Source organism: Tenebrio molitor, chromosome 2 (assembly GCF_963966145.1).
Source record: "Tenebrio molitor chromosome 2, icTenMoli1.1, whole genome shotgun sequence".
Taxonomy (NCBI): domain Eukaryota; kingdom Metazoa; phylum Arthropoda; class Insecta; order Coleoptera; family Tenebrionidae; genus Tenebrio; species Tenebrio molitor.
In genome coordinates, this window is record NC_091047.1 from 16,882,932 (window position 1) to 16,900,281 (window position 17,350).

The 17,350-nt window shown below is 39.4% G+C and overlaps 4 protein-coding genes across 7 annotated transcripts; 2 read left to right on the plus strand and 2 right to left on the minus strand.

The window, feature by feature from the left end:
* The first annotated feature begins 128 nt into the window (after positions 1-128).
* pds5 (cohesin associated factor B pds5) lies at positions 129-7,801 on the plus strand. 4 transcript variants are annotated; one of them, XM_069036785.1, is made up of 8 exons: positions 129-429; positions 510-2,097; positions 2,321-2,820; positions 2,872-3,149; positions 3,354-3,780; positions 3,835-4,259; positions 6,602-6,883; positions 7,071-7,801. In XM_069036785.1, the coding sequence occupies exons 2-8, from the start codon at positions 518-520 to the stop codon at positions 7,179-7,181; spliced, it is 3,603 nt and encodes a 1,200-aa protein (XP_068892886.1). In that variant the 5' UTR covers positions 129-429; positions 510-517; the 3' UTR covers positions 7,182-7,801. The 4 variants fall into 4 exon arrangements, with proteins under 4 accessions (XP_068892886.1, XP_068892885.1, XP_068892883.1 ...); XM_069036784.1 differs by having other exon boundaries at positions 2,321-3,149; positions 6,602-6,969; XM_069036782.1 differs by having other exon boundaries at positions 2,321-3,149.
* LOC138122572 (small ribosomal subunit protein mS37) lies at positions 7,701-8,271 on the minus strand. The gene has a single exon (XM_069036788.1). The coding sequence runs from the start codon at positions 8,177-8,179 to the stop codon at positions 7,823-7,825; it is 357 nt and encodes a 118-aa protein (XP_068892889.1). The 5' UTR covers positions 8,180-8,271; the 3' UTR covers positions 7,701-7,822.
* Positions 8,272-15,609: 7,338 nt separating this feature from the next.
* RpL29 (ribosomal protein L29) lies at positions 15,610-16,107 on the plus strand. The gene is made up of 3 exons (XM_069040174.1): positions 15,610-15,769; positions 15,824-15,888; positions 15,941-16,107. The coding sequence occupies exons 1-3, from the start codon at positions 15,733-15,735 to the stop codon at positions 16,049-16,051; spliced, it is 213 nt and encodes a 70-aa protein (XP_068896275.1). The 5' UTR covers positions 15,610-15,732; the 3' UTR covers positions 16,052-16,107.
* A 29-nt stretch (positions 16,108-16,136) lies between these two features.
* On the minus strand, positions 16,137-17,258 carry Sec13 (secretory 13). Its single transcript, XM_069040171.1, has one exon. It carries the CDS (start codon positions 17,169-17,171, stop codon positions 16,239-16,241), a length of 933 nt encoding a protein of 310 aa, XP_068896272.1. The 5' UTR covers positions 17,172-17,258; the 3' UTR covers positions 16,137-16,238.
* Positions 17,259-17,350: the final 92 nt, after the last annotated feature.

The window sequence follows — 17,350 nt, forward strand, 5'->3', positions numbered from 1 at the left end:
TGCGTCATCGTCGTTTTTTCGAAAATTTAAATACAGATGCTAAATTGATTCTGACAGGACTAGTAAAACTTGTCCGAGTTCAGGTGTTACTGTAAAACGTCTTTGGTGTTTTGTTAATTTTTCTGGGGCATGTTTTCGTTTGGCGGTTCGGTGAAAGTGTATTGGCAACGTTGCGAAGTTAGTAGTTAGTGTCAAAACCATAATGGCGGATGTGCTGTGAGAGTTGTGCTATGCGTTTTACGCGTCCTCGCCATAAAGATCATGCAAATAAATTAAAAATCTTGTGTTTCTGATCGCAGAGACGAGTTCCAAATGTGGTGAATCAAGTCCGGTGGCAATTACGACTTATGTCTTTGCCGTTTTGCCAGTTCGCGAACAAACTGCCTGTTGTACTTGATCGACTCAATCGTTAGTGCACTTGATGCTCAGGTAAATACTCCCATCAGCCCCCTTAAATAAGCTCGACGCGGCCCCAGTTCGTCAAGACAAATACGCAAACCTTGTTGCAGTAGCGAAAATGTCTGAAATCGTGTACCCCGCGGGCTGTCGCCCTATCAGCGACGATCTGGGCCCCGACGAGCTGATCCGTCGCTTGAAAACCCTAGCCCACACCCTGCAAGCCATGGGCCAAGATGAGGGGGCCTACCAGCAGTACATCCCCTTGGCCCTGCATCTGGCTGAGGAGCAGTTCCTCTCGCATCCCTCTCGTGACGTGCAGTTGTTGATCGCGTGCTGCATCGCCGATGTGTTGAGAGTATATGCCCCCGACGCCCCCTACAAGGACGCCGACCAAGTCAAGACCATATTCCTGTTTCTCATAACGCAACTGTCTGGCTTGAAGGACCCGAAAGATGCAGCGTTCAAACGATATTTCTATTTGTTGGAGAACCTGGCCTACGTCAAGTCTTTCAATATGTGTTTTGAGTTGGAAGACTGTCAGGAGATTTTCTGTGCTTTGTTTCACCTAATGTTCAAAATTGTCAACGACGAACACTCAGGAAGAGTGAAAAGTTTTATGCTCGACGTTCTATGTCCTTTGATTACTGAAAGCGACATGGTTAGCAACGACTTACTAGACATAATCTTGATGAATATAGTCGAACCTAACAAAACGCAACGCAAGAACGCCTACCTATTGGCGAAAGAATTAATAGTGAAGACTTCAGATACTTTGGAGCCCTACATCCAAGCCTTCTTCAACCACGTGCTAATCTTGGGCAAGGAAGACAAAAACTTACAGATTTGCGGCAAAGTTTACGATTTAATTTACGAATTGAACCACATCTGCCCGCAAATCCTCGTCGCCGTGCTCCCCCAGCTCGAGTGCAAGCTGAAGAGCCCCCTTGAAAACGAGCGGTTGGGGGCAGTGGCTCTCTTAGCTCGGATGTTCAGCGAAAAAGATTCAGAGTTGGCGCGAAGGCACGGTTCGTTGTGGAGGGCTTTCCTCGGTCGGTTCAACGACATCTCCCTACAGATCCGCACCAAGTGCGTCCAATATTCGATGCACTTCCTCCTGAACCATCCCGACTTGAGAAAAGATATCACCGACACCCTCAAGATGCGCCAGCACGACTCCGAAGAGAACGTCCGTTACGAAGTTGTCATGGCCATCGTCACGACGGCTCGGAGAGACTTCCAAGTCGTCTCCGACTCGGAAGATCTTCTAGAGTTCGTGAAGGAGCGCACTCTGGACAAGAAGTTCAAGATTCGCAAGGAGGCGATGTCGGGGTTGGCTCTCATCTACAGGAAGCACCTGAGCGATCCGGACGTGCCGAACGCTACGAAAAAGGCGGTCACGTGGATCAAAGACAAGATCTTGCACGGTTACTACATGGCGGGAATGGAGGACCGGCTCTTGGTCGAGAGATTATTAAATACTTGTCTAGTACCGTATCAGTTGCCTCCGGCCGAGAGAATGAAGAAGTTATATCACTTGCTGGGAACGGTCGACGAGCACGCCACGAAGGCATTCATGGAACTACAGAAGAATCAGCTTTGCGTGAGGAAATTGGTACTGGAGTGGCTGGAACTACACAGGAGGCCGGCCAATGCTGACGTCCAGAAGGAGATGGCCATGAAGGTTCAATCGTTGTCCAGGTGATTGTTTGGTTTATTTATTTTTGCAGTTTTCTACAGTTTATTACATCATCATCATATCTTCTCTAACTATTGTTGTTGTTTCTCGGCGCAGTTCGAGTGCTTAAAAATACCATTTAAGAACACGATCAAATTAATTATAGATCAGTTATTTGGCAATGACTCTGATGAGGATGCCGTGCGCATGATCTCCCCTCATTGAAACTTTTGCAACCATCAACAGGTGCTTACCCGAGCCGGTGAAAGCTCACGAGTTCTTGACCAAGTTCAGTTCGCACCTGAAACGCGACCAGGCCCTCCTCGAGACGATGGAGAACGTGGCGCGGCCCTCCGTCAGCTGTCAGGAATGCTCGGAGGCGACGGCCGCCGTTCTCAAAAAATTGGGACAGCCGGTGATGACCAACCTCTACTACAACACCGTCAAGATGCTCTTGGAACGCATTAGCTCGGTCATGATCGATCACGAGGCCATCAAGCTACTCGTCGGCTACGTGGAGGACTGCCTTAAGGGCGGTAATACGATAGACGAGGTTGGCCTGCATCCTGCGACGGCAGGCGACAGGGGCCTCAAGCTCTTGGTCATGTTGAGCGTGGTCTTCCCCTGTCACTTTCAGTACGCCGACGTTCTCGAGCAGCTGATGGAGTTGCTAAAGCTCGAAGATGAGAACGTGGCACCTCTGGTGCTTTCCGTCTTCACCTTCTTGGGAAAATACAGGTGTCTATGTGAGTTTTGGTCTAGCGTGTTCGTTCGAAATTCTGACGGGGTTGTTGCAGACGAACAATTTCCCGAGTTGATGGATACGCTGGCACCGATATGTAAGAATCTGGCACAGACGGGGACCCCGAAACAGGCCAAGGGGGCCATACATTGCATCTACAAGAACATGCCGGTTCTTCACGAACATCTCTTCCCCGACATTTTGAGCAGCGTCAAGGACAATCTGTGTCCGGAGTCGCCACACTACAGGACGGCGATCGTCACGCTGGGACACATTGCGTTCAACGTTCCCGAAAGATACAAAGTTCAAATCAAGAATATAGTCTCCAGGAAGGTGAGTTGGGTGTGGGAGTGTTTAGTCTGCGGTACGCATCGATAATAAAACTTCAAAATATCGAAGGGTTGTACGATATGTTTTTTTTTTCATTTTGTTAATTATTAATGAGCAAGTGTTGTCTTTTATTTTGGTTATAAAATTCTGGAGTTTGCGTTTGGTTGGTGTTCAGTTCGCGCCGTCTGTAAGTGTTGTTTCCTGCAGATCGTGAAGGAGCTACTGGTAAAAGAGGTGGGCGAGCGCGACATTGACATGTCCGACTCGGAGCCGTGGTGCGCCGAGGAGGATCTTCCTGAAGAGACCCGATGCAAGATCGAGGGCCTGAAGGCGATGGCGCGTTGGTTGCTCGGCCTGAAGCAAGACACAGCTTCTGCGCAGAAGACGTTCAGGATGTTAAACGCATTCATCCTACACAAGGGCGACCTCCTCCAGTCGGGTAAACTGTTGAAGTCGGAGATGTCGTGGTTGCGTCTGGCGGCCGGCTGCGCCATGTTGAAAGTGTGCGAACAAAAAGGAGTGGGTGACCAGTACACTGCGGAGCAGTTCTACAATCTGTCGCAGCTGATGGTCGACGAAGTGAAACAAGTGAGGGAAATCTTCGCTGCGAAGTTGCACAAAGGATTGAGCAAAGGTGAGCGGCGTAGATTAGGTTGTAAACGATTGACGATTGTGTGTGTGTATCTAGGTCTGCCCAACAAATGCCTACCGTTGGACTTTATGGGTTACTATTCTCTGGCGGGTCGAGAGACGGAATCTCGGTTGAGGACGACGATCAAGAATTACATGACTGCCGACATAAACAGACGGAGAGATTACGTGAAGACTCTGACGATGGGGACGGGACAAGCTGACAAGGCGATGAGTCAGCTTCCCTACATTCTACCTGATTACATGTTGGTTTTCGCCGTACCGATCCTGGCTCACGATCCGGCGCTGAGTCGATGGGACGACGTCCAGGACCTGATCCGGGCGAAACAATGTCTCTGGTTCATACTGGAACCGTTGGTCACCAAGAGCGACTACTTCAGCTACGGCTTCTACAAGAGTCTCATCGAGAGGATGAAGAATCATAAGGACGCTGTCAGACCCGACGACGATAGCATCAACTACGTGAGTATGATAGGCACATTTACATTAAATTTGTCTGCGATCTTATGGTAGAAGAAATTCGAAGATTTTTATCATGGTTGAATATTTTTGTTGAATAAGATTTCGGTGTGGCTTTAAGACGTTTTATGACAGTCTCCTACCAACTGTCAGAAAACGCCGAAGATCGAAGCTGTTTGAGTGGAAACACTTTCAAGGAGAACACACAAATAGAGTTGCGCAGTAGACGGAATACGTTAGTCGAGTCCATTTTTCAAAGTTAGAGGGGTAGGAAGGTATGAACGGTTGACATCTCCTTTTATTCAGATATTGTGATGATGCAAAGGCACAAAGTGTCTGTAGTTCATTTTTTAATGGTGAAGAAACACGCAGGCAGCCCAATATACACTTTCAATACATAGTTCCTATTTCAATTTTGTAATTTAACAATGACTGAGTGTTGGCAATGAAACAATTGAAAAGTACTAGTTTTTTTTTTTATTCGTAATAGGCACTGCCCGGATTTTTTAACTTAAAACGACATTAAAAACATTTTTGGTTATGTTGGTTATGTTTATCCATATACAGGGTGTTTCTGAAATAAATGCATTAATTTTAACTGGTAATAGAACTCATCAAAAGGAACAACTTTTCTCTCTGCCATTTTGGCGAAAAACGTTGCGTAATGGCTTAAAAAAATAGGAAAGATTTTCCTAAAACCCTTCATATCTCCAAAACCAAGCTACCTAAAAACGTGAAACAACCAGATTCTTACGAGGTGGATTTTTTGCTATACGGGTAGATTTATTTCGATTTCTGCGTTAAAACACGTTTTCTGGATGAAAATGGATGTTTTTTTCATATTAGCGCTGATCTCAATTAACCATTGCAGTATTTAGTGGCGTATGGCTATTTTAGTGAAAAATCTCCAATTTTTTTTTAGAATTAAACATCGTTTTTCGGCAAAATGGTAGATAGAAAAGTTGTTCCTTTCACGAGTTCTATTACCAGTTAAAATTAATGTACCTATTTCAGAAACACCCTGTATATAAAACTGAATGTCTGTATACAGGGTGTTTGAAAATTGCTAGTACAAAAAAAAACTGTGGCATCTGGAAGCCCTAAGAAATCCAAGAAACCAATTTTTAATTTTTTAAAACAAAAGGGATAAAGTAACCCTATTCCTGCATATTCTACGCCTCAGGCGGGGTAATATTTTTTAAACCTTGGTAACCAAGCGTGATGATCGTAGTGATAATGAAGGACTATACAACAATATGAAAAATTTATATTTTTTTGCAAGATCTTGGCAACCACAGATTGACAGTTTAAGAACATCAAATTTTTTATTTCGTTATTGCTTAACAACGTGAAGTGTCTTTTTAAAATACCTTAACTCAGTGGTGCACTAACAATTTTAACCCAATTTTTAGTAATTTTTATCTCGAAAACTAGAGGATTTTTATTAGAATTTTCTTTTGCCGATGACTTCAACTCACCATCACCAATTACCAGGTTTTTTTTCTACTAGCAATTTTCAAACAGCCTGTATTTTGTATGCAAATCTACAGTTTTACTCCGATCTTGATGAAATTTTGTACACTTGATCTTCAAAACAAGAAGAAAATTACTGTCTACTTTAATTTTACAAAAACCAACCCCTACTACCATTTTCAACCCTGTTAAGAAAAAAGACAGTTTTTTCGAGTTGGAAATACCCTCACCTTCGCCGCTTCACCCCTATTTCATCCTCTGAGTCTATCGTCACCTTCGCCGCTTGACACCCACAAAAAGCAACCCCTATTATCATTTTTAAGCCTGTTAAGCACAAAAAAGTTTTTTCGAGTTGGAAATCGCGTTTGCATGATATGTTCAGGTGTCATAGTTACATTTGGTTGTTTATAAAAGTATCAATTTCGCAAAATGTGTTACAAACAATTATAATGACCCCGTACAAATATCGAACTCACAACTGAATCTAAGATTTAATAATTTGACTGTTGACATCTGATTCGACGGCTTCAACGACTCGACATAGTTCGACACAATAAAACTATAGAGCTGCACAATTCCACAGGACTCTGATATACGTTCTTTTATTTGCGTTTTCGGCTACTGTTGGGGGCGCCACTGAAATTGCAGTAAAATCAGTGCCACATAAAATAATAATAATTTTTGATAATTACATTTAATGATATCCCTAATCTCGGAATTTATGCTTAGTTTCTTAATTATGTTTTAACTAATATCTTCTGAATTTACCTGTTTGTCTTATCTCACGCGAGCTCGATCGGATTAAGTTCCGGTGATTTCAAAACAACTACGTTTGTTTGTATACACAAAGAATTATTGTATTTTTTTCTTAGAAAATCTGGGCCCTCTGCGATCTCGCGTCGGGATTATTGTTAACAAAAACGACGAACTATGACCTGAAAGACTTCCCTTCGGAAACCCGAATACCAACGATGTATTTCGCACCGCAGCCCGATTTCGTGAACACACGCGTTTTCCTTCCGCCGGAGCTGCAGTACCAGCCCAACAAGAAGACCAACATCACGTTATCGATGTTGAACGCGGAGAAGCAGGCCAAGAAAAACAAGGTAAAGAGCAAAGTGGAGGGATGCGGACCGCTGGGAACGGACGTACAGGTGAGTTTGTCGTATTGTACTGCGGCGAGATTTATCGAACACGTTCTTGTACATAGCTTACGTTTACCGGCGGGATAGACGCACAGGTATGTTTTGGGTGGCAGTGCGGTGTTAGATCTTTGTTGTCCGTTAGAGATAGACCAGTTGGTGGGTTTTTCGTTGTTTTGATCGATTGAATCGTTTTCAGCCGTCCGAAGCCTCCGAAACCAAGATACAACTGCCAGGTCTGGAGGAGGAGCTCGACGAACCGCCAGTCAAGAAGCTCCGGGAGAGGATAAAACTGGACGTGGACAAGTGAGTGCGGTGTAAATAGTGCGAGAGTGCAGCGAGATCTCCCAAAGCGACGACGCTTTGTTTTTACGGTTTAGTCTTACATTGTGTTAGTGACTAGTTTTTACCACCTTCCCACCAACGGTAACACGATTTACTCTTCATTAGGTGTTAGTTTTTAGGTTAATTATTTTCTGTAATATGTTTACGATTTTAAGTTTAATGTATTATTTAAATACAAGCTTTTTAAATTATGTTTTACATGAAAGGTATTTAAAATCCACACATTTTTAGATTTAGACAAGATAAAAGATGAAGTTATTTTTCTATGCTGGGTGTGAGACCATTCTAGGTATGGCTGATAGGCTCGACGGCGGCCGCGTATCGCTATTATGTAAGATGTTTTGCTGTTTTCGTTGTTTCAATCATTGCTTGTTTCATTCAATTGGCGCGTTCAAATGTAGCGTACTTGTACCAAGGTGTAAAAACTTATCCACTGAATTTAAATTATATTTACAAGTTTGTAATTTGCCGGATACATATAAGATTCATAGAAAATGGTTGTTTATTTTTTTGGTATACATTTTCTACTAAGTATGTTGTAACTAAATTGTGTTATTACAATAATTAAATAAACCATTGTCTACATCACTGTCTTATTACGCTAATTTATTTAATATTGGGAAACTTGTCTAACAACTTGTTTATCTGTCTGTGGGACAACTTCTTCTCCCCAGGTGTTAGCACTCCCTTGGCCTCTCGTTCTTTCTGCACTCGGGTCTTCTCCAAATGTCCCAAGTAACATTTTTGAAACGCCGCGATTTCCTTCGAGCACGGCGCTTGGTTGAAGTCGTGGGTTTTGAAACAAGCGAACAGGACAGACATTTCGTAAATGCAACACACGTCGGAGCTCTTGTCCCCTTTTCCCGACACTCTGTCTTTCAGCTTCAACGGTAGGATTTCCTGGAAAGGCACCGGCTCTTTGGGGTTTCCTCTCGCCGCAAATAGGGCAGCCGCCACCCTCATTTTAGTTTAAATTTGTTTTCTTGAGCTAAGATCACATCACATTAGATAAAAGTAGGGTTATGTCATAACCACAGAATCTTCAATAATAGAAGGCTCGAAAACGAGGACAGTGTTACAGACGTATTATTTAAATATAGACTTCTGAACGGAAAAAGTGATAAAGATTCAAATTAAAATTTAAATAGAGTGTTATTTTGAACAGGATTGGATTTGTTAACGGTAGGGTTTACCTAATGAAAATTTCAGATTTCGTGTATACAGGATGTTTTCTAAGTTGAGGTGTTCCTTTTAACATGTGATAGCAGTGGCGTAGATAAGGGGGGGGTCCAGGGGGTCCGGACCCCCCCCAGAGCTCATCCATATACTTTTACAACTGAATAATACTCTTTCAGTATATACACTAACAGTCACAAAAAACGACTCACTTTGAATTTTAAGGAATTCATTGTCTTAGAAAAAATTTTTGGTATATTTGGTATATCATATTCTATTGATAAGTGTTATTTAAGTTATTCTTTGCCAAAGAATATACGACAAACAAAACATTAAACACAGCAAATAAGATTTTAATAAAAAATTATAAAACCAATTTTTTTACCATCAAAGGGTCATTTTTGTATTAGCATAAACATACCTGACATAACCTATTTTTTTTAATGTCGTGTCAAGTTAAAACATCCGGTCAGTGCCAATTACGAAACTGAAAAACACCAATATTTTTCAATTGTTTCATTGCCAACAGACTCAGTCATTGTTGATCACGCTGTATGTAGCAAACTACATTAAAAACCAAATTTTTATAGGTGCAATGGCGGACACGGAATCTTGGACGATTTATCATTCGATTGACATAAAAATGTAAAACTGGCTTTAGGTACAACTAACCTCACTTTCGATTTTTGTAATGATGATGCGAAAAACTTTCTAATGTCAAATAGTTTCAAACGTCAATCATAATGACAATAAAGCGTGGCTTACATTGACACTTTTTGAATTGACATAAATTTGACGTCTAAAATTCCGTGTCCGCAACTGTACCTAATACAAAAGTATGTGGACCCCCCCCAAAGCAAAAAGCTATCTACGCCACTGTGTGATAGTATGCGTTGTTCTAAAGAATTTTAGCCAAAATCACCTTAGTAAAATGTGTACGGCAATGAAGATACAATAAGTTAATTTTTTTGACATTTTTGAAACCGGTCCTGCTCAAATTTGCCCTGATTTGTTAGAAATTGGAATTGACAAAAAAAATCAAATGAGCATGGACGTTCATCAAAACTACTGTCAGAGTTGTCATCTAATTAGTCGAATTGGCTTTATTATTAGGAAAATAATGAGCTCACAGATATGTTGCAAATGCATGGGCAATGTTATTACGTTATCAGAATGCATCTGCAGTGTCCAGAGAGTATTGCAAAGCGATTTCCGGAAAGACACCATTGTGGGCCAGGTTGGTTATTAATCTAGTACAGCGGAGAAATGGACAGGACCGGACTTAAAATTTTAGAAAACAATAAAAATATACAACCAATTATCTCCGTTAATACAAACATTTTACTAAGAAGATTTAGGCTAAAATTCTTAAGAATAATGTGTAGTACCTCGTGTTACAAGGAACGCGTCAATTTCGAGAACAGCCTGTATAGTAGAGGTGTATAATACAGTGAGCGGCAAAAGTATGGAATAAATTCCTTAAAAATTAAACAAAATTGTTTTCAAAAAAATCTTTGGACAGGTCAATTTTAGTTTATAAAAATACATATTTTAGTATAAAATAAAATTAAAAGCAGTCATTTGTTTTCGAGTTATGACGTCATCGATACTTTTTTTAAATGGAAACCCCCTATTTTTTTTCTTCATTCTGATAGCCCTTTTAATTGTCTAAACGCCAGTATAAAAATTTTGTTACCTTACATAAGGAAATTTTTGAGAAAAAAAAAATAAAGTTGGAAAAAATAAATTTTATAACGAACAAAAACAAGTCAAAAACTGTGTTAGTCAGTACTTAAAATTATGGAATTAAATGTTTGAATTGCCATCCCCCAGCTTGTTGACAATGAGCAAGTTTATGAAGAAATTCCCCCTGTTTTAGTTTTATCCCAGCACCCAATCAAAATAAAAATTTCTATACGTTGTGTTTTTGTTAAATGAATCATTTTCGAGAACGTTTTGTAAAACAAATAACACATACGAATGAAATTGACAGTAACATTTGACTGTTTGATTTACCTCCTTGATTTTTTGACTTGTTTTTGTTCGTTATAAAATTAATTTTTTCCAACTTTATTATTTTTTTTCTCAAAAATTTGTCATTTAGACAATTAAAGGGGCTATCAGAATCAAGAAAAAAAAATAGGGGGTTTCCATTTAAAAAAAGTATCGATGACGTCATCACTCGAAAACAAATGACTGCTTGGAATTTTCTTTGGTACTAAAACATGTATTTTTATAAACTAAAATTGACCTGTCCAAAGATTTTTTTGAAAAAAATTTTCTTTAATTTTTAAGGAATTTATTCCATACTTTTGCCGCTCACTGTAGTTTGGGTTGCATTGTTTGAAATGAAATAAACAGCTTTTCAGTTCGCCTAGTTTTACCTGAAATGCGTAAGTAAGTACCTTCCAGAAGGTGTAGTTGTTAAGCAAATCTCATTACTAAGCTTTTAGATATTTATTTTTCACTTTAGTACTATGGCGGACAATAAATTTAGGCCGGCAAATTTCTGACATTTCAAAAAAGTTAATGCAAGCCACCATTTATTGTCATTATGACTGATGTGTCCGTTTGTCAAACTGAAGGTTTTCAAGTTGTTTGGCGTTTCCTTCGCCCTTTTCGTAATTTACAGATCATGACCCACTAACATAACTGATTTATAGTAGCACTTCTCTCTGGTGCACGCTTCTTTTCCCAATTTTAATTTTGATTATTGCTGTCACGATGACAAGAATGACAAAAATCTAAAATGGGGTTAGTTGAACATAATGTCAGCTTCACATTTTGATGTCAAGCCAATGACAGGCCGGCCTAAATTTATTGTCCGCCATAGTACAACGTGATCAAGAATGACTGAGTCTGTTGGTAGCAATGAAAATGATTTTGGTACCACTGTAATCTAAACCCATTTCCGGTTGTCAGCTTTGATAGAGTTGACAGAAGAATTTGACGTTTACCATCAAAGGGTCATTTTTGTAATAGCATAAACATACCCGACATAACCAAATTTTTTTTAAATGTCGTGTCAAATTAAAACATCCGGTCAGTGCCAATTACGAAAAAGAAAAACACCAATATTTTTCAATTGTTTCATTGCCAACCTTCGATCATATATACTACGGGGTGATCAAGAAGAACTGTTTAAGTTGGTAACACTGCATCGTATTTTAAATCGTATAAAAGGAGTAACTTCCGGTTGTTGGTGGCTTGTCGTTGTTAATGCTATACCTATATCAGATATTTGTCAAATAAACAAACAAAACATATCCAGTTGCAGTGTTATAAATAACCGAATTAAAAATTTTTCTCAATTGTACTGCCAACTTAAACAGTCCTTCTTGATCACCCGGTATTATCTATTCACTTTGATTGTGACCACAACGAAAAACAGAGTAGGCGCTGTTTAGCTGTGTGCTGCATACGTTTTACACTAAATATTTGTGTGGTGTGAACATGGTGGAAAATGTCAGAATTGTCAAAACTTGACCATGACCAATGATTTTTATGTATTTATCAATATTAATAACGGAAATCAATATTTAAAGTAGGAGAAACTAAAAACGTCTGTCTGATTCTGTGATCACGTCTGTTGAAAAGTGGAGTTATATCCAGGTACAGATTATTTAACGTAAAAACTTCGAAATCACCTCATGCAATTCTCGATATTAATGAAGAACGAAGGAAATGGTAATTTGGCAGTAAGACAAACGCGAAAAATGCCTGGTATAAAAGTAATCAGAACTTTCAATTAGCATTGATTAATACAAATATTTTCAGATAAAAACTAATCAGACAGAAAGTTCAAAAAAATGATTTACAGGGGATGAAAACGCAGAAGATATCAAACTACAACACTTACTAGCCAAAATGTACAACAAAAAAGCACAAACAGAGTTAACTTTATTAGTGATGTTCGTTTTTGTGAGTTGTTTTCCCGTTGGCTTCAATAAATGTCTCGAAACAAGTCAATATTAACCGTTTGGTCCCAACTTTGAGAAGACGACGTGGCATTTTCTTTTTGAATTGTAAAATTTTGTACCAAAACTCAATTTTATAGATATGCGCACAGTGTACGTTGAAAAACGTTTGCGCAAGTCGTTCTCCGTTCTGTCTTCTGTGAGCGTGACGTTTCTGTCAAAATGGCGCCTCCGAGAGTTGCCAACCGCGACTGGATTTAGTGTTATCTAAAATTCCCTATCAATAACCTAGCAACTGAAAAGTTACTACGGAGTGGTCACAATCAAAATGAATAGATTATACGTGGATGCGTAATGCAACGAGTTGGTGAGACACATTTGATGTTCCAAAAAATTGAAAAGAGATAAATAAATAGACACAAACCCATAAGTCTAAGAGAAATAGCTACACAACTTGCACAAGTTTGCTCTGCGCATGATCAATGGCCAACGCTTTAACAATTGACATCTGTAAATCTGTGAATCTGTGATTGTGATTGACATTATCAGTTCTTGTTTTTCTCTTGTTTTTCTTATATTTTTCTCTCGTTTTTCTCTAGTTTTTGTAAAAACTGAAAAATGAAGTTTTGTTACGTGTGTAAAAATAAAGATAATCACTGAATACATGCGCCTGCGTAGAATGCAACATTCCGGTACACATTGTGTCGCTTTTTTTGGAACACGAGGTAGACAAGGTATTAGGCATCCACGTAGTATATATGATCGAAGTTGCCAACAGATTCAGTCATTGTTGATCACGCTGTAAAGGGTGTTTTTTTAAATTTGGCGTCGAAGTAGGCGTTGGAGAGTCGATTGAGATCGCACCACTCGTGTAAAAGCGTACGATTGAAACAGCTGATCCGTGAGCCGTAACCGGTATAGTGCGTTCACAATCGACACTTCAACGCCTACTTCGACGCCAAATTTAAAAAAACACCCGTTATATGTAATTGCATGAAACTCCTAGGATACGAAATACGTAAACATGTCCATAACAACCGGGGAATAATACAGGGCGTAATAAGAATAAGCGGGCGTAATGAATTCATAACGCCCTCATCAATTCAAAATTGCAGATGCCAATTTTTTTTTTTTAAGAACACGTATAGTGAAAAATAAAATCCTGTATGCACCACGGTGTTACCGAATGATCACGCCCATCGAACGATATCCATCTCTCGGGCTAAAGCCCTCGAGCTGGATTCATCGTTCTCCGGGCGTAATCATCGTTGTAACGCCCTTGGTGCATAAATAGCTATTTCGTCTCCGAAATAAACGTTCAAATGTGAATTTAGTGGTAAAATCGGACTATTCCGGACACGGAATCGTGGCCAAGATTTTTTTGACATTTCTAAAAAAAAATGATGTAAACCAATCATTAATAAATGACAATTATTAAAAATCACTTTGAAGTTTTTCTTGTGACATCACAAAAGCAGGGAAATGGCATTATCGAGTCAAAAGTTGGGTTATATCCAATAAAAGCCAATTCTGATCCGTGATTCTGATTCTGAATCGGACGCGGGAAGAAAAATAACTCTAGGAGGAACATCAGCAGTAAATAAATGACCCATATAACTCCGCCCCTAACTGTTTAAGCGAGGATTTTAAATATTGAAAATTAAAACGCCGACTGCACCTGACGTGACGTGACCTGACCTGACCTGAAAAATGATGTGACAGCGTCCTTATATCGAAAAAGACTATTCTCTCTGCTATTATTTTGCACGTTTGAACCTGATATCTGCGGCCGCCGCAATTTTTGATCACGCGCCGGCGCAGCTGTGCCAGTGGTTTGGCTATGAGCTAAATGCATTCTCATCTATAATCTTTAATCTTTTAAGAGCCGTTTTGATTTCAGGAAATTATTTCGACCTGTCGAGTTCTTTTCGCGTATTACGCTAAAAGAAGGAAACAGGGAGAAATAATAATTCAGCTATAATATACAGGCTGTTTGAAAATTGCTAGTACAAAAAAAAACTGGTAATTGGTGATGGTGAGTTGAAGTCATCGGCAAAAGAAAATTCTAATAAAAATCCTCTAGTTTTCGAGATAAAAATTACTAAAAATTGGGTTAAAATTGTTAGTGCACCACTGAGTTAAGGTATTTTAAAAAGACACTTCACGTTGTTAAGCAATAACGAAATAAAAAAAATTGATGTTCTTAAACTGTCAATCTGTGGTTGCCAAGATCTTGCAAAAAAATATAAATTTTTCATATTGTTGTATAGTCCTTCATTATCACTACGATCATCACGCTTGGTTACCAAGGTTTAAAAAATATTGCCCCGCCTGAGGCGTAGAATATGCAGGAATAGGGTTACTTTATCCCTTTTGTTTTAAAAAATTAAAAATTGGTTTCTTGGATTTCTTAGGGCTTCCAGATGCCACAGTTTTTTTTTGTACTAGCAATTTTCAAACACCCTGTATAGAAAATCGCATAAATAACATATACTATTTTTTCTTCAAACCTTCATAACAAATTATTTAAGACATGTTAAGGAACCAGGTAGGAATTTCAAATGATTTAGCTAGTTTACTTTACTGCAGCTCATCAGCGGAGATAATAACTTCACGGACGCTCTCAGCGGAGATATAGTATATAACGGTATTAGGCCGATATGGGTTATGTAACAGACGAGGTTGAGATATTGTAAAATCCAGGCAGAGCCGAGATTTTATAATCAACCGAGTCTGTTATATCCATATCGGTCGTATGTTGTTTTATAGTTTTCTTTATATCAATAATACTTAACATTTAACGATGATTTATTTGTAAGACTGACATTTCTCTTTACTTCAAAAATTAAATTTAGATGTCATCTGTGCCGTAACCGTAGCAACGGTAGCAAAAATAACGGGCTCGGTCTGATAATTTTGAATAACGGCCTAGTCTGTTATGGGTATCATATCAATCAAGCATTGAGTACTGATAAATCCTAATAACAGTATGGTATAAAGAAAATAACTTTATCTGCCGCTCTCAGCGGAGATAATAACTTTATCTGCCGCTCGTCAGTTCCTTAGACGCCATGACAATGAAGTGACACTTTAGCATTATCAATGCAGCAGGATAATGTCATAATTTACGGACGTTTGAAGAAAAAATTATTTATACATATCATATTTGCATCCAGCTTTTTATTTCCTTTCCAAATAAAATTTACCTTGAAAACCTTTAGCTTTATTTTTTCTTCAATAAATAATAAAAGGTAAATGTTTTTGGCGTTGGATACAAAATGCCGCCAAAGATCACTGTCACCAACGCAACAGATTTTAAAATTACCAAAGTCTACACAGCGTGGTTCGAGGTAACCTCTCATTTTCCAACCATCTTGGAAGTCATCAAGTTGGAAGTGAAATAGTTTACTCTTGTTTGTGAGAATGGCCAAGTCAAAGAATCATACAAATCACAATCAAAGTAAGTTTTAAATATATTAAAATCGAGGTTGTTGTAATAATCGTTTTTTGAAAGATCGCAAAGCTCACCGCAACGGTATCAAGAAGCCAAAACGGTTCCGTCACGAATCCACCTTAGGGGTAAACTATTTGTATATTTATAAACAGCAGAAGAATATTTGATCGGTTTTAGATGGATGCCAAGTTTTTGAGAAATCAGCGCTTCTCAAAGAGGCACAATTTGAGCCCTGAGAAGCAACGTCAAAGAGCGGCTGAAAGAAAAGCCAAGAGCACCAAGAAATAGACGATTCTGTTAATATAAGTGTTTATTTCAATAAATAATTTCATAATTTGGAGAAATCGCTCATATTCCTTTAATAAAACTACAATTACTTAAATAATTATATTTTTTACAAATTTTAATACAGTAGCAATGGTCAATAACATTGAATTCGGCTATACTATGAAAGGTTTTGTTGGAATTTTTTTTCTTATTGACTATTGATTTGTCCTTGTCCTTTAACAACGTCACTGACACATTGCCAGTTGCCTTGCAAGTTTTGCTTCCACAAAGTTATTTTATTGTCGCCGCCTGACACTGCTAGAATATTCCCATTCAATGACCAGCTTACATTCCAGACCACATCATCAAAGGTCTGTATAACTGTCGAGTTCCAGTTGGTCCCATCATCACTGGTCCAAATAATCACCCTTCTGTCTTGCGAGCAACTGGCAATTGTGTGGTGATGCAGCCCCACCGAGGGGGCCCACGCCACATCCCGCACCCAATCTGAATGGACTTCTAACTTATTCTCTTCAATCCACCTATCCTCCTCTTCTCTCCAGATCTTTACTAGATTATCACACCCCCCTGACACCAATCTCTTCACTAATTTGGTGGTGTCGCTCTGGCTGAAATCACTCGACATCGGAGTTATAGCTGGCGCCCAGCTTACTGCGTTGCATCCGATGGCATGGGCGTTTTGAATTTTTTTTGCATCCCAGCTGTGGGTGTCAGAGATGTAGCTGAGAAAGGAGATCGAGCCGTCGCTGCTGCCGCAGGCCAACACTAGACCGTACTCGGGTGGGGCGAATTGCACCGAGTTGACGCTGGAGTCATGGTTGGCGTATTCATAATATTTGGTGAACTTTCCGTTTTGTTCTTTCCAAATGATTACTTTGCGGTCGTAGGAGCAAGAAGCCAGAAGGTTTCCGAATTTTGGATGACTCCAAGCGATCTGCCAGACGGGACCGAAGTGCCCTTTCAAGTCGTCGATCAGAGCAGTTCCGCCGTTTTTGATATCGTACACTTTGACACTGTTGTCGGACGAACAAGTGGCCAAGCGAAGGCCATAGTAGTCCACCTCGGCATCGTGAACCATGTCTTCATGGCCGGTATCAATGGAATTTAAAATTGACACCATTTTGAGCTTAAACAGAATTAAAAATAATAAACAGGGGAGACGTGGAAGTTGACAAGAATTTGACAGCTCGACCAGTCACCAGTGTTACCAATCAGATTGTCTATGGTGTAGACTCTAGACAATTTTTATAATAATTGTAATTCCTCAGTCTATGCAATAAATGCCGACAAATTGAGAGT